This window comes from Capsella rubella, unplaced genomic scaffold (genome assembly GCF_000375325.1).
Source record: "Capsella rubella cultivar Monte Gargano unplaced genomic scaffold, Caprub1_0 scaffold_8, whole genome shotgun sequence".
NCBI classification, from domain to species: domain Eukaryota; kingdom Viridiplantae; phylum Streptophyta; class Magnoliopsida; order Brassicales; family Brassicaceae; genus Capsella; species Capsella rubella.
In genome coordinates this window covers 6,401,499-6,419,722 of record NW_006238916.1, presented here as the reverse complement: position 1 = coordinate 6,419,722, position 18,224 = coordinate 6,401,499, and the positions used below count along the sequence as shown (strand labels likewise).

At 33.4% G+C, this 18,224-nt stretch overlaps 6 protein-coding genes across 6 annotated transcripts; 4 read left to right on the top strand and 2 right to left on the bottom strand.

Moving 5' to 3' along the window:
- Window positions 1–698: 698 nt before the first annotated feature.
- LOC111829006 lies at window positions 699–3,033 on the bottom strand. Its single transcript, XM_023777610.1, is given in 2 exon segments — window positions 699–1,238; window positions 2,940–3,033. Coding segments are annotated over 2 exon segments (582 nt in total). The 3' UTR covers window positions 699–750.
- Window positions 2,942–3,476, top strand: LOC111831050. The gene is given in 2 exon segments (XM_023784562.1): window positions 2,942–3,211; window positions 3,213–3,476. Coding segments are annotated over 2 exon segments (291 nt in total). The 5' UTR covers window positions 2,942–3,184.
- LOC17875145 lies at window positions 3,475–4,735 on the top strand. Its single transcript, XM_006281408.2, has one exon. The coding sequence runs from the start codon at window positions 3,486–3,488 to the stop codon at window positions 4,398–4,400; it is 915 nt and encodes a 304-aa protein (XP_006281470.1). The 5' UTR covers window positions 3,475–3,485; the 3' UTR covers window positions 4,401–4,735.
- Window positions 4,736–5,421: 686 nt separating this feature from the next.
- LOC17875813 (NKAP family protein CG6066) lies at window positions 5,422–8,835 on the top strand. Its single transcript, XM_006280122.2, has 7 exons — window positions 5,422–6,328; window positions 6,770–6,934; window positions 7,122–7,220; window positions 7,469–7,588; window positions 7,681–7,818; window positions 7,917–8,249; window positions 8,361–8,835. Exons 1-7 carry the CDS (start codon window positions 5,543–5,545, stop codon window positions 8,586–8,588), a joined length of 1,869 nt encoding a protein of 622 aa, XP_006280184.1. The 5' UTR covers window positions 5,422–5,542; the 3' UTR covers window positions 8,589–8,835.
- A 1-nt stretch (window position 8,836) lies between these two features.
- LOC17875903 (EMBRYO SURROUNDING FACTOR 1-like protein 11) lies at window positions 8,837–9,332 on the bottom strand. The gene is made up of 2 exons (XM_006279470.2): window positions 9,216–9,332; window positions 8,837–9,120 (listed from the first exon to the last, which is right to left on the bottom strand). The coding sequence occupies exons 1-2, from the start codon at window positions 9,292–9,294 to the stop codon at window positions 8,915–8,917; spliced, it is 285 nt and encodes a 94-aa protein (XP_006279532.2). The 5' UTR covers window positions 9,295–9,332; the 3' UTR covers window positions 8,837–8,914.
- A 5,239-nt stretch (window positions 9,333–14,571) lies between these two features.
- Window positions 14,572–15,704, top strand: LOC17874971 (NAC domain-containing protein 62). Its single transcript, XM_023777609.1, has 4 exons — window positions 14,572–14,743; window positions 14,886–15,166; window positions 15,308–15,457; window positions 15,606–15,704. Exons 1-4 carry the CDS (start codon window positions 14,572–14,574, stop codon window positions 15,702–15,704), a joined length of 702 nt encoding a protein of 233 aa, XP_023633377.1.
- Window positions 15,705–18,224: the final 2,520 nt, after the last annotated feature.

Genomic DNA, 18,224 nt, shown 5'->3' with positions numbered 1-18,224 from the left:
TATTTTATTTATTTTTAAAGTTTTTTTTAACTTATTTAAAGAAATATAAAATATATTTTGAGGGTAATTGAATAACAAAACCAGATTGCTACTAATTTCACACACAACTTACTTTAATATAAAATTTTATGAAAGTTGTTACAGTTTTGCTAGAATGATTACCAGATTACCAGAATTAGTTTCACAATTATTTTAAATATAAAGCTTGTAATATCACACACAAAAAAAAATCTTATAATTAGATATGAGAAACAAAATTTGAAGGTATTATTATATTAGAAACACTATATTAAGTTTAATGTGATAACCCTCATATCTTAATTTATCTAATCTAATAAAAATAGCTAAATTATTATTATACTTTTTAGTTAATTTTTTTTTTTGTTGTTGTCTATTACATTACCATTAGAGATCTTTCATCTTTCATTTGTCCATTTTATAAATATATATAACATTATATAATAATAAAAAATTGACATGTATTGTGATACTATGAATTAAATTTTACATAACAAGACATACATTTAAAATTGACATGTATTGTGATACTATGAATTGAGTTATGAATTAAACTTTCATGAACGGTTGACCTTAAACCAACCATATAAGTTTTTTTTTCTTTTTTCTTTTTTCTTTTTTGGTAGTGATAAGATTTTTTTCTTATTATACCACTACTACTAACAAGTATGGATACATCAAAAAGTAAATTCCCTTTTGTTAATGAGACTATTCAAAGTTGCACTAAAAGGATTACCATAATGTATTATGAAGAAATAAGATTAGAACTATGACAATGTTATAAAACGCAAACATGATCATCACAGAGTTTACTACACCAGTTTTCAAAAAGTATCTTGTAATGAAGAAATCAAATTCGTACGTTGTGGCAACACTGTTTGTTCTCCTCTTTGTCTCTGTAGGTGTTCTTGAAGCTACGGAGAAGAGCCTCTTGCATCAATCTGGAAACTTTCGTCAGTCGCGAAGATCACTCGAAAGATCGGTTGATCCAAAGCACATCACAGGAATGCTTGTTCCACCGTCGGGTCCAAGCCGGAAAGAATCAGGACCATCCTCGGGTCCTATTCCGGAAGAACCACCGGTTACAAGAAGGCTTGTTCCACCTTCGGGTCCTAGTCACAAACAACCACCGGGTACAAAGAACAATGTACAGTGGTCACCATCACAACGTCTTGTTTTCGAAATGTTACCTAAGAACCTTCAGATTCCTCCACTAGGACCTAGCAAAAAGTCACATTAATAACTTTTCTCGTGTGTATCGTTGATGAAATCTAATGTAACATAAGTTTAAGTTCTAGCTATAATAAAAATTGGCTTATGTTCAATAATATTTGCATCAACCACTAGTAACTTTTTTTTTTCAAAAAACACATTAATTATTTTAATTATTATACCTTTTATTTTAAGAAAATATGGCTTTGATTATCATATTTTTTAGGAATTCTAGATTAACTAGTTACAAAGAAAATTGTATCTTGAAAAAAAAATTGAGTTCTTATTTATCATCATTTTAATTGATATTTTAAAAGTTCTAAACCATTAAATTATAGAACATTTCAATTAGTAATTTTAATTATTATTTAAAATACTTTTCTTTCCTTTAATAAGATGACATGTCTATTCACATGATATTATTATAAGAAAAATATCTCCTTACTCCCCAAGACCTCAACCAATATATTATGATTTTTTTTTTTTGAACAAACTACTCCGAACTATTTATTTATTATGTATGATATATACTAAAAAATAAATTTTCTTGAGATTTAGTTTTGTAAGTTAGTGAAAAAATCTGAAGGTTGGAAAATTAGGTAGATATTTTCTAATTTGTATTAAAACTGTATATTATAATTCCACCAATTATATGCAATCCAAAAGTATCTTCTTCTGGAAATAAATGCAACAATCCACATTCAAAGGAGATTCGTGTCACCATCTTACTCTCCACGTGTCACAATCCCCTCCATCTTACATGCTAATAATAGAAACCAATGCATTTATGTTTTCCAGCCGAAATATAATTACAACAAAAAGAAAAACTAAAACAAATCGTAATGTGTAAATGTCAAACCCTCGACAAAAAAGAAAAATGCAAACCCAAGGAAGAATCTAGGACATGTGGAAAAAATAATATTGTAATGGGTAAATGTCATACTCTTTTATTTAAAGTTTAAACAGTTTTGATTAGAACATTTATATACTCCATGTTAAAAAAAAAAAACAAATAAGATGTTAATATGATTTGCTTAACAAATGTGCTCTCAACCTGCATATAGTGATGAAAATGTTATAGAATTTTAATAAAAGTTTTATAATTTCGTAAAAAAATCATTATTATTTCATTAGTAAAACTGTTTTATAACATTCTTTCCTATGTGAACAAAATATACATCAAACAATCTGGATATGTTTTTCCAATTGATTTTGTGGTTATCAACAAGCAGATTTTATCAGTTTTGCTATATTGGATTCCGATTAATTTAATAAGCCTCACTAATTTGATGCTCGTAGACCGTAATTTGTTATTTTTTTAATTTGGTTCGACCAAATATTTTCGAATATATCATTATATTAGTTTATATTTCTTTTATTAACTCATTTAAACATATGTAGAAAAGGAGAAAAATAAATTTTTACTTGACAATAAAACAATAAAAAGGAAATGTATACAAGATCATACTCTGAATACATAATTTGAATCAATAATCTCATAATAAAAACTAATTATGTTGAACCGAAGATTTCACAACGATTATAACAGCTCCCCTTACACCATCTCGTACATTCACGGCCCTAGTATAGTAGGAAACAAATAAAACTCTTTTATTTAGTTTTGTAACTTAGTGAAATCACGAACTTAGATATTTTCTAATGCGAAATTAATAATAATACCAAAATTTATACAATTCCACCAAAAGTACCTTCTTCTGGAAATAAATGCGACGATCCACATCCAATGATCCAAAGGAGATTCGTGTCACCGCTTAACTCACCACGTGTCACAATCCTCTCCATCTTACATGCTAATAATAGAAACCAAACTTAAATTTTAAAATAACGTACAAAACAAAAAAGGAACAAACGAGATTACGCCATGTGTCCTATCATCTTACTCAAACCAAAACCCTTCGCGTTCAGTTACACGTAACTCCAAAGTCGCAGCCTTATGTGTCTAACTTTAATCGCACCGCACCTTACTGACCACTCCTCACTCTCTCATTGGTCCTTACTCCCTCCCCCTCCCCCCTCGTACTGCGAGTCTTATGTCGGACCCAAATACACCGCCACGTCTCTGCTCTCTCGTCCAATCACGTCGTTGCGCTGTTCATCGTTTGGTCTCGCACGTGGCAAAGGTTTCCCCAAACGTGTCGAACGTAACAGTTTCTTTTCTTTATATACTTGTACCAAACACGCTTCATCTTCTCCAACAAAACACAAAACTTTGTTTTGGTAATTAAACAAAAGTTATGAATTTCCGGGGAGGCTGTTGTATTGCGAGGTACGGTGGTAGTGGTGGTGGTGGTGGTGGATATGATATGTCGAAGGTTGATCGGATTATGCTCCGGTACCGTCCGATTGCACCTAGACCTGATTCCGGTGGATCTCCGTCTTCACCGACGGAGAAAAATGGATCGGTGTTAACGAGCGTTTCGTCTAAGTCACGGAGAGGTAAGAGGAAATATTCAAAGGAGAATAATAACAGTAGCAGTAGCGGTAGCGGATCCGTTAATAGTAACGGTAACAGCAAAAGACGGAGAAAGGAAGAGACGAAGAACGGATCTGGTGGTGTCGGTGGTGGAGAGATCGTGACGCTGCCTCTTCTTCCGGAGACTCCTGAAAAGAAGAAAGAGTCTTCTCCGTCGCGGGGTAAGGCGGCGCCGGAGTTAGGTGCGGCGGCGTTGTGGCTGAGTTTTAACGACGGAGATAACTCTATCAGACGTTACCAGACGGAGTTAATGACGGAGACGGTTGTGTCGTCGTTGCTGACGGTGGAGGGTGTAACGGAGAGATGGGTGGAGGAAGGAGAGTTTGAGTTAGGGTGTACGGACGAGGAGAGGAAGATGAAACTAGAGAGAGACACGTGTCCGTGTTTCATATCGGACGGTTTAGGTAGAGTCGTTTGGACGAACGGGTCGTACAAGGATTTGGTTGTTGGGAAAGATCAGGAGAAGCAGTACTATAGTAAGATGAGTGTGTGGCTTGTGATGAAGGAGAGGCCTTTGGTAACGTACCGGACGTTCACGTGTAGGATGAGATTGCAGTACACGTGTCGTGATAAGGAGGTGAGTTCGATCACTTCGTTCTGTGATGTTTGGAGGATGAGTGACGGTGGCTTTGCGTGGCGGCTTGATGTTGATGCTGCACTGTGCCTTGGACGGTGAGATGATTTGGAAGAGTTTTTGGCCGTTGGATGATAACATGAGGATACTACTTAATATATAGCGACATGCAAGTTTAGAGATCTTTTGGACTTACAACTTTAGGATTGTACATATTAATTTCGCAGTTTTGTAGCTTTTGACACTTTCATCTTTATTTCCTGTTTTGCAGTGTTTGGTTGTTTTCAGTTTTTTTTTTTTTAGTTTATATAAATTCTGAGTTACTCCGGTTAATTGGGTATGTATCTCTTTTTTTATATTGTCTGTCTCCTGCTTTGTATGCTTAATTATCGGACTAGTACTTAGGTTGTGGTGGCATATATATATATGTTTAATCACACAATGCATGATTTAAGATCTTGGCCAACTCTAATAAAAAGTTAACTCAGTCAACACCTATACAAAGATTTTAGATTTTGGCTTAGCTCTAACAAAATCTGTGTATATTTCTTGGTATCCAACCATATACATTCAGCATTCTTAGTAGTTTTCTGGTAGATCGTCCCTTGTGTCTGCTCTGGTTCCGTTAGACAGTGATGGTTTGATACATAAATTTAGTGTATGCCTTTCTGGACAGCGTAATTGGGTTTATACTCTCTTCTAGTAATTGGGTGTATCAAGCAGCTCCTCCCTATCAGTTGTTCCTCGCTCTTTTTGCTTGGTGTTTTGGCAGGCTCAGCAAGCAATAGAATAGTGTCAACGCGAGCTGGAGAGACAAGTGTCAAATCCCTTAAGGGGAATTGTTGGAATTGTTGTGCTACTGCTACACTAACAAACAATTTGATTGCAGGACATAATAGTATCAATGATTGGGCTTTGAATTCAGTTTAGGCCTGGACTAAGCCCAATATAGTCCTAGGCAGTAATATCCCGGATTTAAATCAAGGCTTTGATTATCGTACGATTAAGGTGAAAAAAAGAAAGAAAGAAAGAAATCCGTATAAAAATGATATAATTAATTTGTTTTTTAAAAACGAATTATGTTTTCAAAAAAGAATTTGAAAGCATTCAAGTCAAAATTGAATTAATTGGGGACATAGCATAATGCAATTGATTCCTCGAACAGCTCAACAATTCAAAATGTCGAATCATCCGCTCCTCCCCTTCCTTCTCCAGTAGAGCGGAGCTAGCTCCTTCCTCTCTCAATGGCGACTTCAGCTTTCAATTCCACGATGAAGCGCACGACGACGTCACTAGCCAAATCATCCGAGAGCGGCGACGACTCTTCTCACTCCACACGGAGGTCTGCTCCTTCCAGAAGACACCGGAGCTTGAGCCGTTTCTCTCACCGCATGCCGGATCCGGAAATCGAAGTGACTCCAATGAGAAAAGGGAAGTTCGTGAACACAGTGAGAGGTTCTGGATTCGGTGAAATTAGCCTCGATGATTTAGCTGTCGAGTTTTTCGAATCGTTTTCCGGTGAGAGCGAGATTAGCAGCGGAGAAAGAGGACGATCTGGTTTTAGAAAGTCCGGTAGCGGAAGCGGAGGCGGAGGAGAGGGGACGAATTCGCAAAGGAGGGGACGGTCTGTATCTAGGGTTGTTGGTTCTGGTGGTAACGCTGCTGGTTTACGGAGGTTGGATGCGGACACTGAAAGCTCCAGACGGCGGAGGTCGTTGTCTAGACAGCCGCCAAGTAATCGTGGTGGTTCAGTTAGGGTAGATCCGGTGAGTAACAATTCGACCCGGCGGAGGTCGGTTTCTAGACAACCGCGGGAGAGGAAGGTTAACGGCGACAACGGTGGTAGTGCAATTGGAGGAGATCGGGAAAACGCGAATTCGCGCCGGCGAAGGTCGGTTTCTAGACAACCGAAGGAGAGGAAGGTTAACGGCGACAACGGTGGTAATGCACTTGGGGAGGATCGTGATAGCGCGAATTCGCGGCGGCGACGGTCGCTTTCTGTTGTCCGTCGTCGGATTGAGAATTCTGAGGTATAATAAGACTTTTGTGATTGCTTACTTTGTTGCTTGATGATGATAAAATCTCTTCTTATTATATAGTTTTCTCTGGGCCCTTCTTGTATGATTATGATGTGATGCAATATCTATTACGAACTTTTTACCTTTTTAGTTACAATTGGAACTTTATTAGGAAGATATAATTATCAATCCCATCACGATTTTAGTTGTAATTATGAGATAACTTTGTAGCAACAGAACCATGCTTGACTTGGTTTTAAGGTGGGGTTCTTTCATTTCTTACCCTTTTTGATTTTGATATCTTCAATTGATTTATTTTTATGGGTCCTAGAAACAGTTGCAAAGAGTGGCTTGATTGGTCTAGAATCAGTAGGAGCAGCGTATGAGCAATTTTCATTGTTGTCTGCATTTAGCTTGTTGATATGGATAGTGATTTGTTTGTTACATTTGCAGAGTGATGTAGATCAAGCTCAATATTCAAGCAGTTCAAGGGATGTGAAGAGCTACATGAGTGGAAAGAGTCAAAATAGTGGGTCTAAATCTGCTTCTTCAGATAATAGACAAAGTCTTAGGAGGTCTTCTAGCCAAAATCCAGTCAAATACCACGATGGCTACTCTGTGAGTCTAATTATACTTTGGTTTAACTTTTGAGATTAAGATATTCAACCTTTGTTAAAAAGCGTTTTGCTGCTTAATTAAACTTTTTTTGTGTATGATATATGTATATATCTGGTCTTATTTCATATTCTGAACATATTATATGCTTTTCGTCACTGACGGGGATAAATTTGTTTGGATGGTACAGAGCCATTCTTCTGCAGTCACAGATGATGAAGGAAAGGACTCCAGGTCAAGCAAGCATGGAACTGAGAGGATAATTCGAACAGTATATGCCCAAAATAAGGTTTGTGGGTGTTCACCTAACAATTATAAACTTACTTACATATGATTGTACACTCTCTGCTTGAAACCAGTCCATGGCTGATCTCTCTGGTTGTTGCTTTAAACTGAGAAAACCTGAGTGAATAAGAATTTAGAATGATTTATCATAGAGAAGATGACATTGGACAATATCCTACTACTGTTAATTGATGTGCCTACTTCCCTTGGAAACATGCTTTTCCTATCCTAATGAACAATGTGTTTATACAGGCAACACCTAAGAAAAGAGAATCTTTGGGGAACTCTGACTATGGTTCTCAGCAGAAATCCCATGATGATCACCGTACTATTTCCACATTTAAGAAAGGTTATGCCACAAAATTGCAAGAGGTACAACTTCTTTGCATATGTTTTGGTAGTTTATTCCATTAAGGGATTGGTGATCAAATAAAGACCCCTTCATTTACCCTCTGAATTGGCAGTCTGAGGATCGGAAACGGGATTTACTGGCTGAGATTATGCTGGAGGAGCAGCGTGGTAGAGAGCTCTCTATGAACTTGAAAGAATTACTCACAGAAAATAGTTCTGAAGCTGAGGAAAAGCCGTTGCGGACGCGAAAAGTCAGGATTTCAACTAACCCTCACAACAGCCTATGTTTCCTCTTCAGGTTTGCTCTTTTCATAAAAAGATATAAATCCTCTCTCTTCTTCTTTTACAGAGGAGCAAGGACCGGAGCAGGAGGACGTCCATGTGTTTGACAGATGAAGCAGAGCAATTCATCGACGAATTCATTTCAAACATAGAAGACACAGATTTTTCATCACTGGAGGATGAGAGAAGCGAAAGTAGTTCAAGTTTTGGGATGGTAAAATCACAAAGCTCTCAAAGTGCCACTGTTCTGAAGAGTGTCCCTGTTGAAATGGACGGTGTTATGCTTCCTTGGTTGCAATGGGAAACTCCAGACGACACTTCTGCAGCATTGGCATGCCTTAATAAGTTGCCACACACACCAAACACAAAAAATCTCGTCTGGGAGTCGGATGCAGCTCAGGTAATAATAATTTTTTCCCTAACCGTACACACCAAGTGCCTGTTTGATAGATGACTTGTAGAAAGATTCTGCTTTTTTTTAATATTCTCTGACATGATTATTTGCTGATAGGATGCATCGAGTGGGCAAGGGAGGAGCATTGGTACCATAAGTAGCAGAGGAAGCTGGAGCCCATGTTACTCATCCACAAAGCCTGTGTATCCCATAAGGAGACTAAAGATGGATGTAACAGAGTATCTTACACGACCTAACGTCTCCGATATTCTAAATGAAACGTGGAAGCTAAGGCACAGAATCAGTTCGGGAAGCCTTGTGCTATGTAGCCGCTCATTGACCTAAGTCTCCGTGACCACAAGCAGCTGTAGGCTTTTGTTTTCTTAAACGCCCTTTGACCAAAAAGAGTCAAAGACAATGTCTCTCTGTACAGTTTCTTTAAGACGTTATGGTCTTTCTATGTTCTGGTCTGAGTCGTCCGACTACTTAAGCGTCTTAACGGCAATATATGCATAGATTTTTATTAAAATGCTGAATTGTTTTTTACAATAAACATTTTTTTATTTGAATACGATTTGTCATATAAAGTACAGTTGCTAGAATCACATATTGTTATTAACTTTTATTATGATAAAAAAAAGGAAAGCGAATTAGTAGAATGGTAAGACGATTCATGTTTTTAATGAGAAAGAGGAAGGTGGCGGGTTAAGTTTGAGACACGCAGCCTCGCAACGTTTAAGGCTATGGGAACAATAATGATGGGCACCTCTGCAGCAATGACAAACCAACAACAAGCTAGAGTAGCAACGTCTCCGAAAGCACGGTGAGAAATCATCCATGCTTCTTGCATCAAGATTTCTCTCCTTCACGTTTCCACCTATACGGAAAATAATCAATTTTGTTCAAAAAATTAGTTGTAAAAAAATGTGGATGATTAAACTATATGTATATATACTTAGCGTACGTACGTACATTCATGAAGAGCAAAAAATGAAATGAGGATGATGCAAAAGATAGCTAAATGTGATGATGACATCTTGTTTTCTCTCATAGAAATAAGATTTTTGTTGTTGTTGTTGTTGTTGTTGTTGTTGAAATAAGATTTTGTTGTTGTTTTCTCTTATATTATGTGTAAAATTGATCAGATCTCAATATAAGTAATAATCTCATAAAAGCTGTTAGATTTTTTTGGTTATCAATTAGCTCAAAAGTAGAGTAAATCACTAAATCTAATGTATCCTACTAATAAAGAATACAAAATGACAACGAACTTTGTCATTTTTTTATTAAATGTAAAATGTACATTATATATCTTTAGCATTTACTTAAAAAAAATATTTTAAATTAATTATTAGATAGTTGTATGGAGAGACTTGGATAATTGTTCTTGAAAGTTGAATAGTACATATACTATGCTTGAAAGATGTATATAATATTTGTGTTTTAATGACTTTAGATGTTATTTAATATCTGTTGTTATTCGATCAAGACTTTATTAAATTTTTTAAAAGTTTGGTGTTATTAGTTATTAATTTGTAAAAAGTCATTTAAAATCCTCATAAATATGTGGTTATTGGATTCAAAACCATGCATCTTTACTTTTGCATATACTTTTGCATTGATTTTGAAAGTTGAAAGTTGATTTTCTTACTAGGGTCAGACCCGCGCTGTAGCGTGGAAGAAAATTTTACATATATACAATTTTAACGGATTATAATATGTCATATTTCTTTTCATTACAGTGCAGTCGATTACAATAAATCATATATTTTATGTAATGAGTTTGAATAAAATAGTAGGAAAAAGTGAGTAAATGGTAACATAATGAGTTTTGATACAAAATAAAAAAAATAGAGAAAAATTTAACAACGAGAAAGATTATTTATCGATAAATAATTAAGTTTGACCATTCTTGTAGTAGAAGGAGGAATATACGTAAAAATTAGATAAAATATTTGCATTCACAAAAATTACATAATCACAATATATGTTTAAAACACCAACCCGTTACAGATTGCATTCGTAAAAATATGATTCATTACTCGATCTACCATATAATTGTGATTTTAACAAAATAACCCGTGAATTACATGTGTCTTACATATTTTGATACTTAATATAGTTTATTGGTAAAAATTGATTCGTATTATAATTCGATTTAATCAGTATTTGAATAGTATCTTTTGAAAATAAGACTTTGTATGTACGTCAAAATTTTATTTAGCTATGTTCTTTAAGACCTATAAAATGAACAATTTTGCATATAATTTAAAATCATCTTTATGTAATATTTGGTATTACAAAGTATTTAGTAGTAAAACTTAAGTGGTGTGTATCATGTTCTGACCCGTCGTAAAATTACATCTACTTCTTCAAAAATTATTTCTAATATTTAAAATATTTTACAAAATTATATATTTTAATACTTTAAAGGTTTCAATATTAAAATATTTGGAATTTTTTAAATATTTTAACATTATAATATTTGGAAACTTTTTAAAAGTTTATATGTTTAAATAAAGAAATTTCTTAATCCAAACAAAAAAAAAATTGAACGCCCGGTATATTAATTTTCATGCGCCTTCATAGTTAGAAACATATTGGTCATGTTTATAATGATTTAAAACCATTGTCTAAAATATTAACTGATTTGGTATGTCTAACACTTTTTTCTATCAATTAAGTATGTTTATAATGTTTAATGAAAATATTTAACTAATTCGCTTAGATTTAACCAAAATATTTAACCAATCCGTTTTCGATATCCAGACTTTATTTTAATAAGATTTTGCACTTGTAATCATAACATTTTTAGAATACCTTTATTTAGAATTATGATTTGATATATTGGTTTTCTTTTTTAATTTTTAGAAACATGGCTTTGAGATCGTATCCAACTGGAGCACAAAAAAAGACATAAGAAAATAAAGATGAGATGCTTGTGAAAATCATATGCTAGCTATTACATCCATATAAAAATAACCTAAATTATGAGAATTTGGTGAAAAAAAATATTGAAACATAAGGAAGAAAGACTGTACTTTAGTTTTTTTTTTTAAATGTTGATTTGTTTTCAGTAATTTATATTATTAAGTTAATTATTTTTCCGTTTATTTATTTATATATGTTGTTAAAATTTTAAAAATAAATCTCCCAATTTTAATATCGCTATAAACCTATGGTAAGTCTGGCCACGGCACTGACTTATTTTGTTGCCCATAAAAGGCAATAACCCATATTAAAAAAAAAAAAAAAAAAAAAAAAAAGGAAAAAGCTAAGATTTGGTTTTCAGCGAGAGAGAGTGAGACAAAAACTGTCCTCTTGTCTCTTTGTTTGTTTTTATTTTATTTTTATTATTATTATACTGTTTATAAGATATCTCATCTTTTAGTGGAAACTCAAACAATCTCGAGCCATCCTCAATTAACGGAAATCTTAATTTATGGGTTGACCCTTTCCCGTTCTCTCCACAATTTAACGGTGCATTTAACGGTGCATTTAACGGTGCATTTAACGGTACATTTAACAGTGCATTTAACAGTGCATTTAACGGTGCGCTAAAACCGGGAAGGTGTTTGTTGGAGTGAAACACTATTTATATCGTAGAGTGTTCTGGTTCAATCTAATCTCACTGGTTTACCTAAACCGGCTAATCAAACCACAGTCTAATATATAGGTCTTAAATTAGCAACTACTTACAAGTTTTCTGAATGTCTACTATTTTTCTATGTATATACATGTACAAGAAAATTATATAACTGATACAGGATTTTTGTTTTGTACTGTAGAGTTTTCCATATTATATATATGATTAGAATACTACAATGCGGCTATGAAAATTCAATTTTTCATATATATATATATATATAGGTATATATATAGGCATGTATATATGGTATGAACATGGAACACGACTACAAATGCATAGATGTCTTCTTTAATTTGGTGATCCAATTTAGTTTAGTCACATTTAATTTATCGAACTCCTAACAACATTGGTGATATACTTTAGGAGATCATACAAAAAAGAGTTTATTAATCTTTTTAAACTGAATAAAGTTATTAAAACCTTTTTTACCAAACAATATTTTTGAAAACTATAACAAATTAAAGAGATTCTTTTTTTTTTTTCTTTGCAATTTCGTTGGTAATTAATCATATAATATGCCTGAATAAATAAATAAATGAGTAATAACTTTATAAAGGGAGCGCCGAGGTGTGCTATATAATTATTGGATCTTCTTTTACTTTAAATGTTAGAGATTTTTGACTTTTGATGTTAGAATTTGGCGGATATAGAAAGAGTTTAATAAAAGAATAATAACTTTATATAAGGGGCCAGGGGTTTGATGTCATTGAATATTTACTTTAGTTAAGTCACATTTATAAGTCCGATCCTTACAGCATTATTGATGTACTTTTAATTTGGAGATACATATATAAGAATAGAATCTATACAAATTAAAGAAAGTTATTATAATTTTTTTTAACCAAACGAGATGTATTTCGAAAACTACAACAAAATAAAACAGAAATTTATCTTTGCAATTTCGTTGGCAATTAATCGTCTAATATGTAGAGTTACTATGCAATTGTTTAAATATATATAAAAAAAGAGAATAATACCAAAATCTATATTTGGAGTGCCTGTTGTGGGTCACAGGCTTAGTTTTTAGTACCAAAATCTTTCTAAAATCCACCAAATTCTATATTAATTTTTTTATATAATTTTTTATAAAGAAGAGAGTAACGCTCCATCTTTATGTCTCTTTCCCACACAAGTTTACACTTTTAGTATTACTTAAATCATTTCCACATCTCGTCTTGTTGTCCAAAAACAATATATATATATATATATATATATCATTTCCAAATTTCAGGAATTTATAAAGTTTTTTTTTTAGTTTCCTTACAATTTTTAATCAATGGGTTTGGCTAAATGTAGTAGGTTACTCTTTTCTTCTTATTTTTATTTTTTAAATTACTATATTCTTGAATTAAATAAGTATGTCTATTAAGTATTTATAATTATACAGTTTTGATGGATTATCAATAGTGGATAAGAATAAAAAAAATTAAGTTAAATTATTAAAATCTCACTCTCACGTGAGAAAAAAAAAGGTACTAGAAAATCTAATATTTTTCTTCTTCTCTCACGTGAGAGTGAAATTTTAATAATTTAACTTAATTGTTTTTTTTTAAAATAATATGAATTATTTTAATTTATTTAGTTAGTTGGCATGGCTAGTTTTGATTGGTTAGTTAGAATAGTATGAATGAGATAGGTTCACGATGAACTCAAGAATTGTTCCAAAAAAGAAACTGGTAACTACTGAATTTCCATGGGATACATGCATGCATGGCTCACTCAATATATGGATGTATTTTGTGCCCATGTCAGATAGCTATAACAATATATGTAACTAAACCAAATTGAAGTAGCTAGTTTCACATGTATAAAAATATATCCGATGAAATAACTAACCAAGAATTTTAAATTTAGGGAGGTCAAATAATGACCCTCCTTAATTTGTTACACGTAGGTTCGCCAGACTGAGTACGTACGACTCGTGCATGGTGACAATGAAATGCCCAATTTATAGAGAGGAACGCCACAAAAAGAGTCAAAACTTTACTCTAAAAGCACTCGACTTCGTTCATTATAGAATCAAGTGTATAAAGAGTACGTATAACTATATATTCCAATTCGACACTTTAACATACACTTTAAATATGTAAAAAAATTGATGAATTCAAGTTTATTTCCAAAACTTTAATGAGTCGGGGTCAGTGATCCTATAATAACGTACACTCAACATATCAAGAATGTGGTAATGGGGATTCAAGAGGCAGTAGCTCAATTAAACCACTCAACTTTGGACGCCTCCTCAATCAACGCAAGACAAGCCAAACCTTCGCCAAGTAGTTTATAAAATTACGGGTGAACAGTTGCCTATATGGGATGGCATTCCATGTCAAGTATATTTCAGCTTTAAGGCAACAACATGCACGATTATTACTTTCTGTAAGATTAATAAAGACAAACATAAAAAGTAATTAAAAAATAATGCTACGGACTTGTTAAGTTGATTTCATAAGATAGCTACAGGCTTGTTAAGCTGATTACAAAAGAAAAAAGAAAATCATTTCAGAAATATTAAAAAAAAAAAAAGACAACGTGATTTGAAAAGAAAAAAAATGCCTATACGGACTTGTCAAGCTGATTTTTATCCTTATATAAGTGAGAATGTGGGAACATTTTATACATCAGTTTCTTCTTCTTCATGCATTTATAATTTATACTACCTAAAAACTTGTCAGCATAAGCATGTCTGATCAGCACACCTTTAACCCATTCGATCATGAGCTTATCGCTTACTTGAATAGGAAGATCACTGAAGAGGAAGATAAAGATATAAAGGAAGTTGATCTATGCAAACACGAGCCAGAAGATATAAAAGAAGTTGATCTATGCAAACACGAGCCAGAAGATATACCTGGTAAACTAAACTTACGTACTTGTTCTGTTTTTTTTTATTTTTAACAAATTTATACTAACAATTTCTTTTGAAAACACTAAAAATTCCGTGTTGAGTTAACAGTTGTTTATGTACTAATTATATGGCATGAAAAAATTAAAAGACATGGCGATAAAGAAATCGGATTGTCAGTGGCACATCATTACACCTGTGCATAAGTTAAACGGCAGACTTCAGCTGACAAAGAGGTCCTGCAAGACAGGTAACTGGAAAATAACGGGAAGAACCACTTTTGTAAAGAACGTTAATGATAAAACCATTGGGTACAAGAAATATCTTGTTTTCTATTTGAACGGAGACAAATCCTCATCAACGCGTACGCCAAAAATTAAGTCTGACTGGGTCATGCACGAGTATAGTTCATGTATTCGACACTCAAAAAAGGTACGCACAATACATAAAATCATCAATAGCTAGGGTTTGTTTATTTGGTGAGCTGATTATGATATAATGATTAAAACCATTGAAAAAAGAAGAAGATAAATTTAATCATTAATGGATCTATAAAACTTTATGTACATGCAGGATGCTTTTGTGCTTTGCAAACTTACGAAAAAGAAAAAAGCTCCGGCGACCAGTGAAGTCGGAGAGGAATCTCGGGCTTTAACAGACCCAAAAATCTCTCCTAGTCATGTCGGAGAGTCTTCCTCGGTTCTCATTACTCAAGATGTTCAGGTATGGACAAACAAACAAGCAAAAGAAAATACTATCAAAACTATGCCGGACCTTCTGGCTCTGGATTCTTTGATCGATGGAAAACTATTTCCATCATGCAACATTGAGGATGACTTTTCTTTTTTTTTTTTGTTCTTCTTCTTCTTAGATGGTGGACGAGAACACTTTTGTGGATGATCTTGACGAAGAATTTTGGAATGACTTGGGTGCATTAGCCGAAGAACTTCTACCTGGTTTGGTTGAGTAGCCACAACAGTCAACAATACTTACGCATCAATTGCTTTATTTGGACATTTGTGTTTTGCTCTTCGTTTGACGCTTTTCACCCCTTCTTCTTAGTCTTTTGACTCTCAAATCTAAACTCTTTATTAGTTCACACCACCCTTCGTTTGTGTCAGATACTGTTTTTGTAAGTCGACGTTAATTATAATATATCTTGGCTTCCCCCACAAGAACAGACTTCAAATCCAAAAGCTACGTACTGTGAATGGTTAATTAATTAAAATGATGATTAAAACGTATATACGATTATATATAGAGAAAGGAAATAATATTGATAAATTGTATAAAATGTGGTATGGCTCTTTTATATAAACATAGAGTATATGTATGTACATATAATGTAACTAAATCTTTTAATCTCTCTCGATTAAACTTAGCACATGATCGTGTGCCTATTCGTTAACCTGGAAAGACTATAATAAATTTTTAAAATGTTAGTAGTAAGAACACAAAGTGTACATGGGTCATTGCGGAAAATAGAAGATTTTCTTACCTAGCTTTTATGTCCCTTTTATGTGAACCCAAAGGAAAGTTTGCTTTTCTAATATAATTATTAATTTACGAGTATATATAAAAAAAAATATTATTTTTCCGGCAAAAAAAAACATACTATACTCGAGGGAAAACATAAAAAAGAAAATTCGTCACCACTCTCTTCATGGTTTTTTTTTTTTTTTTTTAATTTATTTCTTCTGTTTTTTTTTTAGTAAGAGATCCACTAGTGGAAACTGGAAACACGTTTTACACAGTCGTATGTACTATGTATCACTTTACCCCTCATTTGTATGTTTAATTTTATAATTTAATTTGATATAAATATAATTGTTTTTTGCTTTTTTTCTTTTCTCTTTGGGATTGGAGTTCCTATTTTCCCGCTAGCTTATGTAAAAGGATTCCACCAAAAAGGAAAAGAAAAAGCTTTATGTATATCTGGTCAAGATTCCTATTCTGGTCTCCGTCGCTTCTCATCTCCTCCCGTCTCCTCCCGTCTCCTCCGTTTTCAACGCTCTCTCTTCTAATCAGAGAAAACCAAGACACCGCGATTGGATTTTCCGATGAGAAATCGAGAAAAGCCGCTTTCATTAAAGTTTCTAGCACCCAACATTCAATATTTTGGTGGCCAATTTATATGACAATTTTAACTCTATTGTGCTGGCTAATAATGGTGTAGGATATTGTGCATATGCTAGAGATCTTTGTTCTTGATTTTTTTCTCGCATCGAAAAAAATAAAAAGGTGAAATTTTATTTATCTATTTCAATCGTAGCATTCCTTAACAAATAAATCCCTGGCGCGTGTTTTGTATTACTTGTACCATTTTCAATTTCTTTTGGATAGAAAGTAAAAAATATTGTACCATTTTCAATTTTTTTTTTTTTTTGATAGAATGTAAAAAATATGTATACTATTAACGAAAAAGGCTAATTCTCAAAATTAGCATTAACCTAAGTTTTTTCTTCCAAACTTAGCACACACTTTCTTATTTTCCAAGACTAGCACCATAATTCAAAATTTCATAAAAGCTATACCTTAAATATAAAAAAAGTCAGTCAATCTAAGCATTACAAAAAAAGTTTTAGAAAATTATTTAAAATATTATAATTGTTTTAATTAGTGCTATTTTTAAAAATTTGTGGAATATGTGCTATAATTGTCCGTAAAACATATTTTCCCCCACTTTCGCAGTAGAATTGGCTTTCTTTCAGTCTCTTCAAGCGTTGTTTCCAACGTTCCCCGTACGTTTTCTTTTCCGCATGTCCAATTTCCGAGCCAACCTTCTTGCTAAAAAAGCACGAACTCGAAACTGCCACGTTTTCCATATTAGCACTTTGGTCCCTAGTGGAGAGTATCTTCCCGACAGTGCCATAGCTAATCTTTTTTATGAAAAAAAACTATTTCAAGGTATTTCTTAAAAAAATAAATAATAATCAAAATATTTATGATGGTTTTTGAAAAAAAAAAATAGAGGGTATGAATGCTCTAATACTCACAACTTACATGAAGAGAGTCATTCATATCAAAGTTCCGAGTTATCTTCATACTCTCCCATATCCCAGCCACCGAAACCTTCTACCCCTAAGCCTAATTTGGAGGAGTTTCTAGCTGCTAATCCTCTCCAAAGTTTCCAGCCCTTAAGCTCATCCTCCATGCAAGCCCCACCAGCCTTTAATGTGTATGAGGGAGTGAAATCGAAAGGAAAATTTGAAATAGGAGAGAACTCTAAACGCAAGAAAGGAAAGCAGATTCAAGTAGAGCCTGCAAGAAATACTCGTCATTGTAGGAAGGATCCAAGAGTGAGGTTCTATTCGGTTGATCATGAACCTACATGAAAGTCTAGTAACAAGTTAACAATCTCAGAGATTATCAGACTCTTTTCTTTGAAATTTTACCTTTTGAGTTAAGTTTTCTCAGTTTGCTTAAACAATAATCTCCACCTTGTAGAATAAGGTAGTGGAGGCGTTGATGCACCTTTTGGTGTCATGGT

Excerpts from the sequence above, each read along its gene's own strand:
- LOC17875145 (XM_006281408.2), top strand. The coding sequence starts at position 3,486 with ATGAATTTCCGGGGAGGCTGTTGTATTGCGAGGTACGGTGGTAGTGGT.
- LOC17875813 (XM_006280122.2), top strand. The coding sequence starts at position 5,543 with ATGGCGACTTCAGCTTTCAATTCCACGATGAAGCGCACGACGACGTCA. Across the intron at positions 6,329-6,769 it reads GTCGGATTGAGAATTCTGAG|AGTGATGTAGATCAAGCTCA; the intron begins GTATAATAAGAC and ends TTACATTTGCAG. Across the intron at positions 7,221-7,468 it reads CAGTATATGCCCAAAATAAG|GCAACACCTAAGAAAAGAGA; the intron begins GTTTGTGGGTGT and ends GTGTTTATACAG.
- LOC17875903 (XM_006279470.2), bottom strand. The coding sequence starts at position 9,294 with ATGAGAGAAAACAAGATGTCATCATCACATTTAGCTATCTTTTGCATC. Across the intron at positions 9,121-9,215 it reads ATTTTTTGCTCTTCATGAAT|GTGGAAACGTGAAGGAGAGA; the intron begins GTACGTACGTAC and ends TTTTCCGTATAG.
- LOC17874971 (XM_023777609.1), top strand. The coding sequence starts at position 14,572 with ATGTCTGATCAGCACACCTTTAACCCATTCGATCATGAGCTTATCGCT. Across the intron at positions 15,167-15,307 it reads GTATTCGACACTCAAAAAAG|GATGCTTTTGTGCTTTGCAA; the intron begins GTACGCACAATA and ends ATGTACATGCAG. Across the intron at positions 15,458-15,605 it reads TCATTACTCAAGATGTTCAG|ATGGTGGACGAGAACACTTT; the intron begins GTATGGACAAAC and ends TCTTCTTCTTAG.